Source organism: Xyrauchen texanus, chromosome 26 (genome assembly GCF_025860055.1).
Source record: "Xyrauchen texanus isolate HMW12.3.18 chromosome 26, RBS_HiC_50CHRs, whole genome shotgun sequence".
Taxonomy (NCBI): Eukaryota; Metazoa; Chordata; class Actinopteri; order Cypriniformes; family Catostomidae; genus Xyrauchen; species Xyrauchen texanus.
Genome location: NC_068301.1, coordinates 16,727,902 through 16,747,257, shown reverse-complemented (window position 1 = coordinate 16,747,257; position 19,356 = coordinate 16,727,902). Strand labels below are relative to the sequence as shown.

The window sequence follows — 19,356 nt, the reverse complement described above, 5'->3', positions numbered from 1 at the left end:
ATACTAAACACTGCATGGTGCATTAAACACAAATATACACATACACATGGGCAGAACAAGCCAGTCTGTGTTGGAAAAGGAAAGGAGGCTTCCCACATAATCCCCCTACATAAATTCCTGTGTGTGCAAGATTAATTTGAGAGGAAAAGTGCCCAGAAAAGGCAGATTCATCTTAATATTTATTTGAGTTCCACCCCAAGTTAGAGACCCCTCCAAATGAACTTGTTTTCCCTTCAACAAACACTCACACAGATCAAGGGGTGTTTGTCTTTCCTACCCCAAACTCAAATTTTTTGGAGCAGGTATCCCCTTACCTCCCCAAAAAGCGTGTACATACACCTTACAGAGATGGATATGAGGGCGGCGTCTCTAAACTTACTGTAAGAGTGCGTATCTGTGTACATGTGTGCGAGTTGATAACCTGATCATTTCTCTCTCTGTGAATCAGTCTACGTCTGGTTGTCGAGCTGATCATTAGGATTCAAACACTGCATTACAGCATGATGTTGCTGGGGTTTGTGATGGTACTATGCATCCTGGGAACTCAAGCCACCATGGATCCGGGAAATGCTGCTGTCATGGGTAAGAAAACATAATTAACAGATCCATCAATACGATCAATTTAGCATTGCATATAATGCGCATTGGGAATTGGGCATTCCAAATTGGAAAAAAAATTAAAAAAAGACGTGACATTTTTTTTTTCATTTACTCACCGTCATGCGGAAGAATTTTAGCCTCAGTCCCTATTCAATTTAATTGCATATTTTTTTTCCATACAATAATACTGTATAATAATAGGGACTGAGGCTGTGACTTATGACTGTGAGGGTTGCACCTTCCTCCATCTTTCACTTTTCTCATCTCACCTTCTCTGTAGATTTACATAATCTTTTCCTGTGTTTGAGATCCTGTTTTAAAGATTATGGGATCAATTCCATGCCACATATATTTGCAAAAATATAAAGTATTGCAAAATAAAAAATTATAATGTTAATTGTGCAAAAGCAAAACAAATTTAACAGATTGATTCTTAAGAGTAGGTGCTGATAACCTGGTTATACTCGAGGCAGAGAAACAGCAGGAGAAAGCTGTTGTTGTTGCTGCTGCTGACCCTGAGCTGCCTGAATATGACCGAAGCTTTGAGTCAGAACACTAATAAGATTCGTCACGGCATCTGGATATTCTCTCTGCTAAATGTGACATGGCAAATCATTACATGAGATGACCTTGATACACGTACATTTACTGTGAGCATTGTAAGAACTTAAGTAGCTTGTGAACAGGTTTGTTGAGCAATGGAGGAGTCAGGAGACAGCGAAGCAGGTTTGAAATCAGCACTTTAATTTCTTTCACGAACATACGACGGTCACCGCCGTAGAAATGTAAACATAAACAAAACAATATCACACTCAGTCTGTGGAGCTTTCTGGATCCACTCTCTCTCTCGACACTTGGCGTCCCTTTAAATGTCTCTCTCCGTATCACTACAACAAGACACAGGTGTTAGAGATAATTACAAACCAGGTGACAAGCCTTACCGCTCTCTCTCTTCCGCAGACCGACACATGACCACGCTCCCCATGTCACATAGCTGTATAACGCAGGGTTAAGAATATAGGGGATGTGAACATTTTATATTTCAAAACTTTATTTTTAAAGACAGAACACATGCACGTTTGTTACGATCGTTTAACTTTTTATTTGTAATCTATTTATTGTCTCCTTTAACAGTGATAATGTTACATCTAAATATGGAATTTACATTTTTTTTAGAAGACAACATACTATGGTATAGACAATTATAAAATAAACATAAGAATCAATCAATAGTCCAATCAATTGAGAGAGAAAAAACTGCAGATGCTGGCTATGTTAGCATATGGCTAATAAATCCACTGCGTTAACTGATCTCTAACTTTTTTATCTGAAGCAAACGCTGTTAAAGCACATTTAATGCTAATTAAATAAAAGGAAACAATCAACTTTATATACCTGAGATCCACCTGCATGCGTGTGCTCAGCCATGATGTTTGATCCGTGTCTCAAGCTAATGACATAACTTCCAGGGAGGCATCATTGAGCCCGTTGTACACGCCCCAATCCCCTGACTCCACCCCCACGTCAAAACAGTGCCATAAAGTGAAACGCACAGAAAAGTGAAGCGCAAAGGCAAAACGGTATCACAAACTCACACGTGATGGAAATGCAGATTAAAAGGAGCATTGCAAAATAATTAGTAGGCATTGCAAAGAAAAAGTTGTGTGGCAAAATCATTGCTGCCTAAAATCTGTTGCAAAGATAAAAAAGGATCAAAGTTCTTTAGTTTCTTTTACAACAGTCATTGATTTTTGCAATTAATTATATCTTGGTTTTTGCTATATTTTATTTATATTTTGCAATTCTTTATTTTTGTTTGCAAAACTTTCTTTTTTTTTCTCAATACTTTTTTTCTTTTGCAAAACTTTATTTTCTTTTGCAATACTTTATATTTTTGCAAATATATGTGGCATGGAATTGATCCCATAAAAGATGCTTTTAGAGAATCAAGATTTAAATCAGGAGTGTTAAACTGATAGAACGAATAAGAGATATTCAAATGAAGGTCTAGGTAATTAGGGTTATTATGTTCCAGTGGTTACACAAAATTTGTGTCATCTGAGAAAATGAGCTTTTAATGTTTTCCTGTCACTACATTTGTACACAAAGAGAACCTTCAGTGCGTGTGTGTGTGTGAGAGAGAGAGAGAGTGAGCAAATTAGTGTTTGTGCGCGTAAATCGGTTTGTGCATGCATACCTGAGGCTGAATGTATAATCAATGAGAGTTATTATGAGAGCTGCCAGCACTGTACGCTTATTGAGCTAGCTACCTGCAAACTCTCTGTCTTTTCAATCTCACTTTCTTTTCCTCACCCCAACTCTATGCATTCACACACAAACACACACAGTTTACCCTTCTCCCCCTACATCTCTTGATGGTTAGTTTAGTTACACTTGTTACAAATTGTTACAAGACAATTTTGCCATTATCAATACACAATTGAGCAAAATGTACAAGTGGCTGTCTATTTACAGTGTTTAAAAAAGAAAAAGAAATCTTGCTGACTGGTCCAATTTTAACAGGATAAGGGGGCATGTCTTTTACCCATAAGAAAATTAATCATGATTTTACTACAGTAACCATAGTTTAACCATGGTACTTGTAGTAAAATCATAGTTACCACACAGTTAACCATAGTTCATACAGGTTTTACAATATTTCTATAGTTAAACCATGGTTACAGTATTATTGTCAGGGGTGCATTAATGGATACAGTATTATTGTCTGGGGTGCATTAATGCAGATGCTTACACAGGCTGAAGCCCAGGGGCTCCAGGGGGATTGTCCCTGTAGTAAGGGCACTGTAAGTCGTTTTGGATAAAAGCATCTGCCGAATGCATAAATGTAAATGTGTCCTTGAGCAAGGCCCATGGGCCCCAATCATGGCTTCAACCACCCTATTCTCCCCCATCGACGTCCGTGGTAGGAGCCATCCATGTAGCACATATTTATAGAATAGCAGCCCTCCCGAGCACCACGGAAAGGACCCATGGTATCGGAATATTCCGGGTTCAAGACAAGTTAAGCTCAATCGACAGCATTTGTGGCATAATGTTGATTACCACAAAAATTTATTTCCACTAGTCCCTTCTTTTCTTTAAAAAGAAAAAACAACAAAAATCTGGGTTGCAATTAGGCACTTAAAATGGAAGTGCCTAATTGCATGGTAAACATTAAAATAATCACCATTTCAAAAGTATAGACAGTTTCAAGAACTGATCGTTGATGACGACAAGTAACGTCACTGTTCTGTGAACATATCCTGCTTGTCAAAACAGAGACAATTTAGCAGAGATGGGCTTTAAAATGAATGGAAGAAATTGGAACGGCCAGTAGCAGACAACTGTCAACGAAAAAAATACAGCCTTATCACCGCTGCCTTTAAACAAGCACACCTCTCCTCGGGAGACTGGTCTCTATCTGCTGGCATCTTTGCGGGTCCAGGAACAGAGCGGTGAGGGTCCGGTGCAAGTTAGATGCAACGCCAGGCATTGGGATGGAGTGCTGGTGGCGTAGTGGGCTAAAGCACATAACTGTTAATCAGAAGGTCGCTGGTTCGAGCCCCACAGCCACCACCGTTCCTTGAGCAAGACACTTAACTCCAGATTGATACGGGGGGATTTTCCCTGTAGTCGTCAGGGACAATCAAGGGCAAGCATCTGCCAAATGTGTAAATGTAAATGTGGTGCATGCATCATGGCTGGGCTGAAGCCGGCATCACATGGCGAGGACCAATAAAATTGTACTGCTTATTTGAAAAATGCCTTTTCTTTATTAATAATTTTTATTGATTCCATGCAGCAAATTAAATAGACACAACAGAAAATGCAGAATCAAACCACATGAAATCATAACTTTTCCCCCTGATTCCCTGATTCCGATTCTCCATGTCCTCCAACTTCTCCCAGACATGCTCCAAATCCACCTGGGTCACTAGCGGATTAGCAGATAATTCTCTCTCCGATGACTCCAGGAAATCGATCTGTTCATTGACATCCCCACTCTTGTAACCACATAAGTGAACTTCACCTCTTTGGCAGTGATCGATCGATCACAGCAAGATCTTCTAAGTCAGCAACGACCTTCGTCAGCATTGCCGACATGTTCAGCATCTCTCGCTGCATTTCCTGCACTTCCCCGACTAAATTGACTCACAGTCTTGTGGCCTGCTCGGGGGTGTCAGCTTGAGCACATGTGTCTTTTAATGTCTCCAGAGCCCAAAGATTTTAAATTCTTTGACATTTTGTCCTCCTAGAACAGTTATGGAACAGAGTGTATCGAATGTCACCGGTTTATATCATTAAAAGTGTTCAAACTGGCAAAGTGCGCAGAGTTCGCCATTCACACAATTCAGAAATATGCTCTTTTATCACAGAACTATCTCGAAGGTGTGATCCTCCACAAAACAAATTCCAACCGATATAAAGCCGTTCAGTTTCCTTGGACAGACAAACAAGTGTTCTGTGAGCCGGCTGTTTATGAGTGCAGCAGATGACGTAATCATTCCAATGTCCCGCAAAAATACTCCACGAGACAATCTCCAGCCAACAGGAGGCCGCAAGAAAAAATACATCACGACTAACTCAGTCTGTCAACTTCATAAAAGACATCCTTTGTGTGGGCATGTAGATATTTTGCAGCCATCCCCAGCATCTACTCTCAATCTGGCCGTGAACCCCAGTGCAAAATCAATTCTCCATCAATGCAAAAGTTTCTTGAAGGAGAAGTGTTATTCCACAAAACAAACTCCAACACAAATAGAAACAAAAATGGTGCCCAGCTTCTTCCGACAGTCGAGTGTATGTTCAGCAAGTGAATTCACTCACATGAGAAACACCAAATGGCTTACTCACTCCAGTGTATTTATGAAGGACAGTGCTTGTGTGGAACATGTAAATACTTTGCGGCCATCCTTCGTATCTATTCTCAGTTTGGCTGGAACCATCAGTGCAAAAGTGATCTTCCGTTGATGCAAGAGTTTCTTACGCTCCTTGAATCGATCGCGTTTCTCTTTTGTCAAATTCGCAAAATCCGGGAACAAGAAAATATTGTGATTCTTCCAAGAAAGCTTTCATTTGCTCCTCGCCTCATGCAACACGAGATCTTTATCGGATGATCTCAGAAATTTGGCCAGAATTGATCGGGGCCTGCTTCCCTCAGCAGATCTGCGAGCTCGTTGGATTTCCAGCATATGGCTGGTTATGGCGAGCAGACTCGGGAAGAGCTCATCTAGGAATTTCACCATATCTCTGCCTTCTTCATGTTCAGGAATTCCAACAATCCATATATTATTTCTTTGGGTCCGATTTTCGAGATCTTCCAAAATATTTCCCACATCAATTTTGGTCGTGAAAGGATTATTAATTCCCTTTCCAGTTACTCCAGATAATCGATCCGTTTCTCAACATCTGCCACTCTTGCAACCAACTCAGAGAATTTTGTTTCCATTGCCGTAATTGATCGACATATTACAGCGAGATCCTACAAGTCAGCAACAACTTTCGTCAGCATCACAAACAGGTTGGACAGTTGGTGTCCCGAACCCCGCTCCCTCGCTCCGCCCCCTCGAGCTTCCAGGCTCGTTCCGCTCCCTCGAGCTCGCACGCTCGTTTTGGTCCCTCGAGCTTCCACACTCATTTTGCTCCCTCGAGCTTCCACACTCGTTTTGCTCCCTCGAGCTCTCATGCTCGTTAGCAGGTCTCCCTCCTCGGGCTCGCAAGCCCGCTCTCAGTCACCACATTAGTTTCACCTGTACTCGTCTGATCACCCATCATTGTTTACACCTGCACTCGCCCCTATATATATCACAACCCTTTCGTCTCACTCCTGTTGGTTATTGTGTTTAGTTTCCCGTGTCTTTGCCCCCCCCGCTAGTCCCGTCTAGTTCCGAACTCCGCTGTGAATAGTTACCCCTTAGCTTGCCAGCTCGAGTGTTCCCCTAGTTCCCCTGTCTTTGAACCACTAGTCCCGTCTAGTTCTGCGCCCTTGTTGTTAACTGTTTTCCCGGCTTCGACCTCCCGCTCTCGTTGACCACTCTCTCCCGGATTTGCCCCTTTGTTCCATTCTGATTCCCGGCTCGACCTCCGCTCTCGTTGACCATTCTCATTTGGATTTGCCCTTGTTTGTACTTTTGCCTGCTTTGCTGTTAATAAAAGCAGTTTCCCATCGACATTGTGACTGTCTCGTCTTGTGTGTGTGTGTGCGGGTTACAGAATAACCAACCTCACCGAAGACAGTCACAATGCATCACGCGGAGGATTCGCGCAGCTCACTAGAGCAGATGTGCACGTCGCATTCAGCACGAGGAGCTACGATTTGGAGACGTGACCAAGCGCTCGCGGCCCAGGGGCAGCAGGTATGTACTGTGTCTGAAATATTTCACCCTGTTTCACCTGTGTCTGCCCCTGAGCCCGTTGATGCTCTCCACGCATCCGCGAACGCCGTATGCTCTCCATCCAAGGGTTTTTCGTGCAAGGCAGTGGTTGTGTAACTCATAACCCCGTCCTTGACATTATGGAGCCTACCACGGCCCCCATCTCGAAGCCTACCACGGCCCCCGTCTCGAAGCCTGACACGGCCCTAGTCCTGAAGCCTGACACGGCCCCAGTCCCGAAGCCTGTCACGGCCCCAGTCCCGAAGCCTGTCACTGCCCCAGTCCCGAAGCCTGACTCGGCCCCAGTCCCGAAGCCTGACTCGGCCCCCGTCTCGAAGCCTGGCACGGCCAGCGAGTCAACGCCCATGCCTGCCACGGCCAGCGAGCCAGCACCCAGGTCTGCCACGGCCAACGAGCCAGCGCCCATGCCTGCCACGGCCGGCGAGCCAGCGCCCATGTCTGCCACAGTCAGCGAGCCAGCGCCTGTAGCCTCAACCGCCCCAGAGCCAGCGCCTGTAGCCTCGACCGCCCCCATGGCCACGTCCCCTGTTGGCCGAAGACGTAAGAGAAGGAAGAGGGCCCCTTCTCCCCAGTCTCGTCTTGTGCTCAAGACCGCAGAGGTTCCCTCAGAGTCTTCCACGGCTCTGCCGGGCTCTGCTCCGCCCTCAGAGTCTTCCACGGCTCTGCCGGGCTCTGCTCTGCCCTCAGAGTCTTCCACGGCTCTGCCGGGCTCTGCTCCGCCCTCAGAGTCTTCCACGGCTCTGCCGGGCTCTGCTCCGCCCTCAGAGTCTTCCACGGCTCTGCCAGCCTCTGCTCGCCCCTCAGAGCCCCGTTTCTCGAGCCTCCCAGAGCGCTACCCCTCGAGCCCCCCGGGCTCCGCCTCTCAAGCCTCCCAGAGCTCCTCCTCTCGAGTCTTTCAGGGCTCCTCCTACCCTCGAGCCTCTCAGGGCTCCGTCCCTCGAGCCTTTCATGGCTCCACCCCTCAAGCCTCTCAGGGCTTCGTCTCTCGAGTCTCTCAGGGCTCCACCCCCTCTCAAGCCTCTCAGGGCTTCTCCTCTCGAGTCTTTCAGGGCTCCTCCACCCCTCAAGCCTCTCACGGCTTCATCTCTCGAGTCTCTCAGGGCTCCTCCTCCTCCTCTCGAGCCTCTCAGGGCTCCGTCCCTCGAGTCTCTCAGGGCTCCTCCTCCTCTCGAGCCTCTCAGGGCTCCGTCCCTCGAGTCTCTCAGGGCTCCTCCCCCTCTCAAGCCTCTCAGCGCTTCTCCTCTCGAGTCTTTCAGGGCTCCTCCACCCCTCAAGCCTCTCACGGCTTCGTCTCTCGAGTCTCTCAGGGCTCCTCCTCCTCTTGAGCCTCTCAGGGCTCCGTCCCTTGAGTCTCTCAGGGCTCCTCCCCCTCTCAAGCCTCTCAGGGCTTCGTCTCTCTGGACTCCTCCCCCTCTCAAGCCTCTCAGGGCTTCGTCTCTCGAGTCTTTCATGGCTCCCCCCTCAAGCCTCTCGAGCCTTCTCGGACTCCGCTTCCCAAGCCTCTCGAGCCTTCCAGAACTCTGCCACTAGAGCCTCTTGAGTCTTCCACGGCCTTTTTCCCAGAGCCTCCTACGGCTCCGCCTCTCGGGCCTCCTACGGCTCCCCCTCCAGAGCCTCCTACGGCTCCACCTCCCGAGCCTCTCACGGCTCTGCTCCCAGAGACTCCAGAGCCTCCTACGGCTCCCCCTTCAGAGCCTCCTACGGCTCCACCTCCCGAGCCTCCTACGGCTCTGCTCCCAGAGACTCCAGAGCTTTCTAGAGCTCCGCCTCTCGAGCCTCCTACGGCTCTACCCCCCGAGACTACAGAGCCTGCCAGGCCGTCACCTCGGAAACCCCCAACGGCGCCGCCTCCCATGGCTCCACCTCCAGAGCCTTCCAGGCCTTCGCCCCTAAAGCCTCCTTTGGCTCCACCTCCAGAGCCTTCCAGAACCCCGCCTTCAGAGCCGCCTACGGTGCCGCCTCTGACGGCTCCGCCTTTCACGGCTCAGCCCAGACTTCCTGACCCTCTCCCTGTCCTGTGGCCTCTTCCCTGGCCTCCGGACCCTATTCCTGTCCGGTGGTCACCTTCCAGACCCCCGGACCCAGTCCCTGTCCTCCAGTCGCCTTCCAGACCCCCTGACCCAGTCTCTGCCCTATGGCTGCCACCTAGATCTCCCGACCACCCGCCTGTCCGCTATGTTCCCCCTGACCTTGCCTTGAAACCCCATGGACAGTCTCATTTCCCTCTGTGCCCCTTGGACTGCCCTCAATTTTGTTTGTGTGTTTTGTGGGTTTTCTGTTCAGGGGTTTTTTGTTTGTTGGGATCGTCCAGCACCACTTCCCAGAGGTCGCGCTCCTCGCACCGAGCGCGGCCGTCAGGAGCCGTCCGTTATAGAGGGGGGAGTACTGTCACGAACCCCGCTCCCTCGCTCCGCCCCCTCGAGCTCGCACGCTCGTTCTGCTCCCTCGAGCTCGCACGCTCGTTCTGCTCCCTCGAGCTCGCACGCTCGTTTTGCTCCCTCGAGCTCTCATGCTCGTTAGCAGGTCTCCCTCCTCGGGCTCGCAAGCCCGCTCTTAGTCACCACATTAGTTTCACCTGTACTCGTCTGATCACCCATCATTGTTTACACCTGCACTCACCCCTATATATATCACAACCCTTTCGTCTCACTCCTGTTGGTAATTGTGTTTAGTTTCCCGTGTCTTTGCCCCCCCGCTAGTCCCGTCTAGTTCCGAACTCTGCTGTGAATAGTTACCCCTTAGCTTGCCAGCTCGAGTGTTCCCCTAGTTCCCCTGTCTTTGAACCACTAGTCCCGTCTAGTTCTGCGCCCTTGTTGTTAAATGTTTTCCCGGCTTCGACCTCCCGCTCTCGTTGACCACTCTCTCCCGGATTTGCCCCTTTGTTCCATTCTGATTCCCGGCTCGACCTCCGCTCTCGTTGACCATTCTCATTTGGATTTGCCCTTGTTTGTACTTTTGCCTGCTTTGCTGTTAATAAAAGCAGTTTCCCATCGACGTTGTGACTGTCTCGTCTTGTGTGTTTGTGTGCGGGTTACAGTTGGTGTTGAATCTCTCCCACCGCGCCATCCAAATTGAGTCCCCAGTCTGCAGGCCCATCAGTGGTTTCAGCTGGAGCACGTAGGCATCTTTTAATGTCTCCAGAGCTGAGGATTTTGACTTCTTTGCCATGTTTACCTCAAAGAACATATATTCTAGGTGTATCAAATATCACCGGATTATAATATGAAAATAATAAAAAAATTATCAAAGTGCGCAGAGCTTGTCGCTCACACGTCTGCTCCTCGCATGTCATCACATGACCTCCGATATGCTATTTTATCGTAATCTTGACCAAACATTTTGGAGATTTCGGTCATGACACTTATTTACCTAGAAAAATAGCTGCCCAAACTGCAGAAGAGCATTCCAAAAACAGCCGCCGAGTGGACCGACTTCACTTGGGGAATAAAAATACTTTGTACCGTTCAAATTAATTTTTTTTTGTTTACATTCTTGAAATGGTCTATAGCCACAATACATAAACAATATGCTTGATAATATGATTTTAGTGTGATAAAATCACTTACTAACCTTTTCTGTTATAGCCAATTTTACAACTTCATTGCCATGATGATGTAATGTCAACAAATCCTAAAATGACTGTAAAAACGACGATTTAAACAACTTCACAGCTTAAATAATACATGAGTTTTAACAGAAGAAAATTATAAGCTATACATTTTTGCCTTTAAACTATTCAAAAATTGGCCCCCTTCAATCCATTGTATGGACGGATCAGTTTAAATTAATTTTTGTGGTAATCAATATTATGCCACAAATGCTGTCAATTGAACTCAACTTTTATTGAACCTGCAATATTCCTTTTATGCACCCCTGATTATTGTAGTAAAACTACAAGTCATAGTTACTACATTATTATAATAGTCAAATCATATTTTTTGTAAGGGTAAATATCAGGGGTAGATTATGACTAGCAAGGGTCATAATTTTCTTTTAGAGTTAGGGTTAGAGTTCAGGCAGTTTCATCTGAATGATGGGTTGAGTTCCATTCAGAAGTGACATTCTTCACTACATCCTATATCCTTCAAAGACTTTACCCTCCAATGTGAGAGCTTTGAAGGGCTGAAAAGTGTGGGGCTCAAAAATGGTTGTCATTTGGTACATTTTGGGGGTAATTCTGTTTGGAATGACCCTACAGCTTGGCTACCATTATCATTCTTCCATCGAAAAGCCCTGCAAAGTCATCATTTACATGTCCAAAAATCTTCTAGACCACATTACACTGACAGCATGTTTAAATAAACTACAAGTCTGTTTTGGAATGTTCGTAAATTCAAACTTCAGCTCTCAAAACGTACAAGCCTTTTAATCTGCTTTAAGATGTTCTCTTCTTTATTTATTTCTTGCTTGCTTGCTTTCTTACTGTAAAACCTGTAAAAATGTCTAACTTCAAGCATTTAAAACTATTTTAAACTTTCAGACAAGGCTTTGTCAGACCAACATTATAGTTTGTCCCAATAAACTTTATGTATCTAGTTTAAGCAGTATTTTTGAAACACAAAGTTATATATCAATATTTTCTTTTCCCCAGCCACCTAAGCCAAGTTTTGTTTTTGTAATGTTGAGCAAACATGCAGTAATAGCAATTAATAATATAATAAAATGTTTAGTTCGACAGCCTTTTTATACAAAGAATAAACATATAAAATAATATTTTGTTTTTTGTAACTTTTTTCTATAAAATATTGAAATTTTTGGTACATATTGATTGAATTCAATAAATACTTAAGTATCAGTAAGTTGAAATATCAGTAACAATATAAACGTTATTGTTACTTTTACTTTATTCAAATCAGGAAAGATTTCACGTAAAAAAAATTATCCATCAAAAGATGAAATAGCTATTTTGGAAATTATGTTACAAGGTCTTCTACATCCAGAAGATCATGGAAACTTTCACCAGGAGACATCTCATACATATCGTAATGATGTAGAGGCTTTAGAAAGTCATTTATCGAATATGAAATGTGTGGCGTTGTAAGGTTAAAGAGTAGCTCAAAAAATTTAATTAGAAACAGGAAGGTAAAAGGGTCCTATAAGAGGGCTGAGGGGGGTGGGGGGCATAGTCACAGGGGCCTGTTAAGAGGACCTTGCATAAGCTCTGGTGCCCCCATATTTAAGCATATATAAACATTTGTATTTAAGGTTGATGGGATGCGAGACCTTGCAGCCCAGTCGTGCAGGAGCGCTGTGTTTTTAAGACGCTTTGTCAGGTTTAAAAGCGCAAAAACGTTTTTGGTGTGAACGGCTCTTAATACAGTTTGATAAAGCCAATTAAAAACATATGACAGAGGAGTCTCTTCTGAATAAATATGAGGGATTTATTGAATTGTATATATACTGACCTCATCTCTATGTTTCCTCTATCTGTGTTCTCTCACTCTTCTAGCAGCAAACTTGTGTAACACTAAGCCCACTGATGTAGTGTTCCTCATTGATAGCTCTCGGAGTGTTCGCCCCTCTGAGTTTGAGCAGATCAAGGTCTTCCTGGCCAAGGTGATTAACGGTCTGAAGGTTGGCCCTGATGCTATACGTGTGGGTGTCGTGAACTACGCCAGTAAGGTGAAAAACGAGGTCTCTCTGAAGTCCTACAAAACCAAGGCAGGACTGGTTAAGGCAGTGTCCAAGATTGAACCACTCTCCACGGGTACCATGACTGGCCTCGCCATCAAGTTCGCCATAAACGTGGCCTTCAGTGAAGCCGAGGGAGCACGCAAATCCCCTGGCATCAGTAAGGTCAGGCTCTGTGACCGCAATCCCATAAAACCCTTTATATCCATATTGCCATCATTACCAGCATTAATTCTCTTCTGTGGCACTATGCATCTTCTGTTACATAATAATCAATGGATAAATTCATCTAAATCTTCTATAACAAGGCTATCTCCATTTTTTTTTATAAAATCTTAATGCGATTGTACTTTTATTCCACATAATGTTTCTCCATCCCATAAGATTTTTCTTCTTCTACAGAACACAAACAAAGAGATTTTTAGATGAATATCTCAGCCCTGTAGGTCCTTACAATGCAAGGAAATGTGTACCAGAACTTTTAAGATCCAAAAATAGCATAATGGCAGCATAAAAGTAATCCATATGACTCCAGTGGTTTAAGGATCCCCCAGAATGATATTATAGGTGTGGGTGATACTATACATTCTCCTACCTGCAGAGTAGGTGGTGATATGCACAAAGAATGTGAATCAATGAACTCAAGAAGAATGAAGAATTCAACCTCACCTATCATATCACTTCTGAAGACATGGATTTTTCCACTGGAGTAATATGGATTACTGTGGCAGGGCGGAGGGCGTGGCCGGGTCGTGATCCTACACACCCGGTCCCGTATTAGGCTAATCAAGCCTCTGAGGTATAAAGGTCAACTGCAGAGGATTGTGCGGGAGAGAGAGATCGTTAACGGACATGTCCGTCGTGTGTGTGTTTATGTTGTCTTTTAAGTTATCATTAAAACTATTAATTATATCGTCAAGCCGGTTCTCGCCTCCTTTACATTGATCCCTTTACAATTACTTTTATGCTGCCTTTATGTATTTTTTGGAGCTTCAAAATCTGGTCACCGTTAATTTGCATTGTATGGACCAACAGAGCTGAGAAAATCTTCTAAAAATCTTAATTTGTGTTCAGCAAAAGAAAGAAAGTCATACAGATCTGGGATGGCATGAGGGGGAGTAAATGTGATGAACTATCCCTTTAAGGTCTCTGCACCAGGAATACAATCAAAGATGTATTAAATTGATTGCAGGTGGCAATCATCGTGACCGATGGTCGGCCGCAGGACAATGTACATGACATTGCAGCAAGGGCACGCGAGTCTGGCATTGAGCTATTTGCCATTGGAGTGGGCCGCGTGGACATGACTTCACTCAGGCAGATGGCCAGTGACCCTCTGGATGATCACATAGACTACGTGGAGAGTTACAGCCTCATTGAGAAGCTCACCAAGAAATTCCAGGAGGCCTTCTGTCGTAAGTGAAAAGGCTAAAAGGGAGGGTGGGAGGGAGAAAGGAGAGAACAAAGGCCTCCTCTTCATCGCAGATATCATCATGGCCATCAATGCTGATATTAAAGGTGTATATGAAGCAGAGTATCCTTAGGGCATGTTATTAATCTCACCTTCTTCAGACTTTAATCTCCACCCTCAGCTTGATGCTCCACAGCACTTTGGTCTCCAGGGGGAGGAAGTAAAAGCATGTGTAATTACTTATATAATTGTAGTTAGTGGTGAGGAGTGATTCTCAGCACGGTGATATCTGACATCTAAAAAACCTCATGAGTTCTCAAATCAGGACACAAAAATAGCACACCGAAAAGGTTGAGAACCAGGGGCCGAATTCACGAAAATCTTAAGAAAAAAGGTTCTTAGGATAAATTTTAATGCAATATTACATAATTAAAAACATTTTTAAATTTATCTTAACTTAGAAAATAAGATGAAAATAGTTCTTAAGCATGTTTAATGAATCCGACCCCAGTGTGGTAACAAATCCGCATCAGGACAACAGGCACCTGAAACAATATTGAGAGAAACACCAAAACTGTATTGAAGGCCTCAGGTGCCTGGTTCTCTGACATATTCTTGTGCGTTTTAAAGATTTGCTGTTCTCATGATGATTTCATGTGGCAGGGGCACAGCAGATGGTTAAAACTTATTGATTTTCTTGAGTTCCCACTTCACATAGAATAATTCTCTCCTCGCTAACCCTTCCTTCCCCCACCTGGTGTGTGTGTGTTACATTCATGGTAGCGGACCCATGTGCGACAGGCGATTATGACTGTGAGCACATTTGCATCAGCACACCTGGATCTTTCAAGTGTGCCTGCAGAGATGGCCACACACTCATGAAGGATGGCCGATCATGCAGCGGTGAGTATGTATGAATGAAAGCCTTGAAGAAAGTCTTTTGTATGTACAAAAGACTTAAAAGCAACGTGCAGTTTTGATGTTAAAAGAGATAGTGCCTCTAAAAATTTTAATTCTGTCATCATTTACTCATCCTCATGTTTCTACAAACTTGAATTTCTTCCTTACAATGAACACAAACAGTGAAGCATTGACAGAACAAACTCTAGACTCTATTCTTTTGATTAGTTTCAATGTAAAAACTTAATTAGGTTTCTTACCAGATGTAGTTTTGTTGCCAGCTGTGCCAGTTCTGGTCTGCACCATGTTGTTTTTATCACATTATTCTGTACGTCTAAGGTCTCAAGAGGTTTGTACATTTTTAAAAAGCTAAAATGTGACTAAAATTATGAAAAACTAATGCTAAAATAAAATTTGTAAATGTGTTTTTTTTTTGTAATGTAACAAGTAAGAAAATCCCCTGTAAAATTAACAGCATTAGCTGAGAGAATTTCTTTCATATAAAGCAAAATGAACATTAAAACTGAAATATACCCAAATGAACCAATCAAATCGAAATCTAATTGAGAGCTTATAAATAGGAATCAAATCGAATTGGGAAATCTGTATAGGTACCCAGTCCTAAGGCTCCATTGATACATCCAATACATATTGGCCGATCCAAATTTTATCTCTCAAAACCAACTAAACACATTCACCCACCAAAAATGAAGAAACTTCTATCATGAGAGGAAATGTTCTACTGATAAAAGTGATACCAGTTATATCAACGGCCTCTCCTTTTCTTATCTCAGCTTGCAGTAATGCAACCATAGATGTTGTCTTTGTGATTGATGGCTCTAAAAGTGTGAGACCAGAGAACTTTGAGCTGGTGAAGAAATGGATCAACCTGATTGTAGACAAGTTGGACGTGTCAGAGACTAATGCCCACGTGGGGCTGGTGCAGTATTCCAGTACAGTGAGGCAGGAGTTCCCTCTGGGACGCTACAACAACAAAAAGGATCTGAAAGAAGCTGTTAAAAGGATGGTCTATATGGAGGGTGGAACCATGACTGGCCTTGCCCTAAATTCTATGGCAAATAACAGCTTCGGTCCTAACCAGGGTGCCAGACCTGGAGTGACAAAAGTCGGCATTGTCTTCACTGATGGCAGGTCACAAGACGACGTTAGAGATGCAGCCAAGAAGTGCAAGGAGAATGGTGAGAAAACAACACAAACAATTATGGCTGCACGATTTACAAAAATCATAATTGTTGATAATTTCTCTTGATATTTTAATTGCGATTCATTTAAATTAGTATAAATTCCCTAAAAATATTATTTTTGTATGGGTGCCATATTTTTTATGAAGTGTCTACATCCAAAACATTAGTAAATCAAAATGAATTTCAAGTTTTGCATCAAAAAACAAAACTTATATTTAAATTTTTGAATAAATTAAACATAAAACGAAAGTATGTGCTTGGTGCGAATGCTCAACATCCAAAATAAAATGCATATTTTGTACATAGAAAATTCAGATGCATGGCAGAGGTAAATGGGATGCTGTATTTGATGCATTTCACAATTAGTTAATAGTAATAGCAGCTGTGAGTGTAACCTTGATTCTTTGATTCATTGTGCAACCCTACAAAAATTGCAGTAGTAAACTGGGCAAAATGTGTGTGTTCTTATGACTGCTTTTGTGCTTCAGGATTTAAGATGTATGCTGTGGGAGTTGGAAATGCTGTTGAGCATCAGCTGAGAGAGATTGCTTCTGAACCCGTCACTGATCATTTCTTCTACACCGCTGACTTCAAGACCATAAACCAAATTGCCAAGAAGCTGCAAATTGATGTTTGTCCAGGTCTGTAAAACCACAAAGTTGATGACTTTGACACATGCAACTCATCAATCTAATTTGGTTCTGATGTTCTAACACTTGCAGAGGAGGATCCCTGTGAATGTAATACCGTTGTCAAGTTCCAGAAAAAAGTGGAGGAGGCAGTACAGGCATTAACAAAGAAATATATCCTTTCCTAAACAGTGTTTCCAAAACCGCATGTTGAAAATGTATACTACCATTTACAAATTTATATTAGGCTCATCAGTGTTGAGTTACAGAATGCTACTGATTGCTTTTCTATATAAAAGTTGAATGAGGTGAAAGTATTTTAGATCTTTTAAGGTAATATTTAACTTTTTATGAAGGTTATTAGATGAAACACATTTCTCTGTATGACAGTTGAAATCAAATATTAAAGGAATATTTGGGGTTCACTTCAAGATAAACTCAATCGACAGCATTTGTGGTACAATGTTGATTACCCTAAAAAAAAAAATCGTCAGTCCTTTTCTTAAAAAAAATCGAGGTTACAGTGAAGCACTTAAAATGGAAGTGAATGGGGCCAATCCGTAAACGTTAAAATACTCACTGTTTTAAAAATATTGCCACAAGATGTAAACAATATGCATGTTAACATGATTTTAGTGTGATAAAATCACTTGCTCACCTTTTCTGTGTAAAGTTACATACAATTTCACAATTTTGTTGCCATGATGTCTTAACACTATAAACCCTAAAACGACTGTAAAAACAGCGATTTGAACAACTTTACAGCATAAATAACAAAAGATTTAACAGAAGAATTAATGTAAGTGCTTTTATAAAATTATAAGCTTCACAATTCTGTTTAAACTTGACAAAAATTGGCCCCATTCACATCACTTGTAAGTGTCTCACTGTAAGTTCTGTTATTGCTTTTTAAAGAAAAGGAGAACTGAGTTGACATTTTTTTTTTTGTGGTAATCAACATTGTGCCACAAATGCTGACGATTGAGCTTAACCGGAATATTCCATTAAGAGGTAAGTTTATAGAAAATGTGTAAAATTAGAAGGTAAAATGTTTTGACCTGGCACTAAGTTTAGGATGGTACTATTACATTATTTCCTTGACAACAGCATCACTGGAAGCTGTGACAAAAAGGATCGCTGCCCTGGAGAACAAGATTGTTTGAGAAGACACCAGCATCTAAATCTTACACTGCCGCCCACTCTCTTGTAAAGTTGCCTCCTGTGACCTCTGATCCCTATGCTTATGTTCCATTCCTCCACTCCATTTCTGTCTGCTCTCTCTGCCTTCATCACTATCGTCCATGGGAATGGAGCACTGATTATCATGGTGGCCATGGTTTACCGGTCTACACTTGATCTGAATTATGGTCACCCCAAAATGGAAGGTGTTGGTTTTCAAACAGCCATCCCACCTAACAAGACCCTGTGTGCATTACATTTGAAGCCAATGTGAAATCTGCATACTTGAGTAAAAGTCAACATCATGGTGTGTATGTGCACTAAGAGTCTTTACATACAACCTGCATATACAAGTCTTCCCTGTGGGGAGATTGTGCGTATATTATATACAGTGGAGTTTTCACTCTTTGCTTTTCCTCATTCTGACTCTCTCAAACCTTTCCTTTCTAAATTTACACTTTATGCCCATACAAAAGCTTATAAAAGTGAGAAAAAAATTATTTTATATGGAATATATATATAAAGGTAATTTAATATAAGATTGAAATGCATTTGTGAATGCTTGTTTATTTTCTAAAATACAGCATTCCATGAAGTAACGGAGCACACACACAACCATGCAGACACACATAAGAAAAAGGCAAACATTTACTCATTCAGATACAGCTTGTGATGATTCAATAAAATCCCACTTTGTGTCTGTGTCTCTGTTTCGTTGTGTCCTTTTTTTGTGTGTGTTTTGAAGAGCTATGAACAGCCGTCAAGCTTGATATCTGTTCAATAAAAGGTTACATAAGAGAAGATGTTCAGCATAATGATTAGGAACGCCAGGTACTGAGGATGTAACCTATGTGAGCATAATGGCGTGGCAAATCTCACCCCAGCACCCCCTAGATCCGGCCCTTTTATTAAATAATCGAAGGGGTCCAAAAGGGGGATATCATTACATCAAAGCAACCTTTTTATATTATAAACTCATTAAAGATTTTTTTGAATGAAAAATGCTTTCGATTTGAAAGAAAATAATAAAGAAAAATATCCTTCAATGCATGGGTGTTTCGCCAAACATGATTACATACTCGGGTCTTTAGAGACCCGGCACATATATCTATATGCAAAAGGATCTACAAAATGCCCAGATAGTGTTATATTTTTAAAACAATTTGAAAATAATGAAATAGAATATATTCTGATATATTTTGATGTTTTTTTTTTTTCATATATCAAAGAGATGACGTAGCAAATCAAGAACAGGCTTCATTACTGCCACACTGTAATTTCATAAGACACAACTGGCTGTCAAACTACACACAACACATAATATACACATATGCTAAACAAATGTACTTTTTCAGGCACTTATTGAGTGTAAATAGATGCACAATTTACATAATTTCAGTAGTACT

At 42.6% G+C, this 19,356-nt stretch overlaps 1 protein-coding gene across 2 annotated transcripts; it reads left to right on the top strand.

Moving 5' to 3' along the window:
* Positions 1 to 393: 393 nt before the first annotated feature.
* On the top strand, positions 394 to 18,633 carry LOC127619732 (cartilage matrix protein-like). 2 transcript variants are annotated; one of them, XM_052092697.1, is made up of 8 exons: positions 394 to 582; positions 12,448 to 12,791; positions 13,819 to 14,041; positions 14,821 to 14,940; positions 15,732 to 16,136; positions 16,631 to 16,783; positions 16,865 to 16,945; positions 17,885 to 18,633. In XM_052092697.1, the coding sequence occupies exons 1-8, from the start codon at positions 501 to 503 to the stop codon at positions 17,932 to 17,934; spliced, it is 1,458 nt and encodes a 485-aa protein (XP_051948657.1). In that variant the 5' UTR covers positions 394 to 500; the 3' UTR covers positions 17,935 to 18,633. The 2 variants fall into 2 exon arrangements, with proteins under 2 accessions (XP_051948657.1, XP_051948656.1); XM_052092696.1 differs by having other exon boundaries at positions 12,445 to 12,791.
* The last annotated feature ends 723 nt before the right edge of the window (positions 18,634 to 19,356 follow it).

What these genes read in the sequence shown, in the direction of transcription:
- LOC127619732 (XM_052092696.1), top strand. Translation starts at nt 501, where the DNA reads ATGATGTTGCTGGGGTTTGTGATGGTACTATGCATCCTGGGAACTCAA. An exon ending in ATTCCAGGAGGCCTTCTGTC is followed by an intron (nt 14,042 to 14,820) that starts GTAAGTGAAAAG and finishes CATTCATGGTAG; the next exon opens with CGGACCCATGTGCGACAGGC. An exon ending in GCAAATTGATGTTTGTCCAG is followed by an intron (nt 16,784 to 16,864) that starts GTCTGTAAAACC and finishes TAACACTTGCAG; the next exon opens with AGGAGGATCCCTGTGAATGT.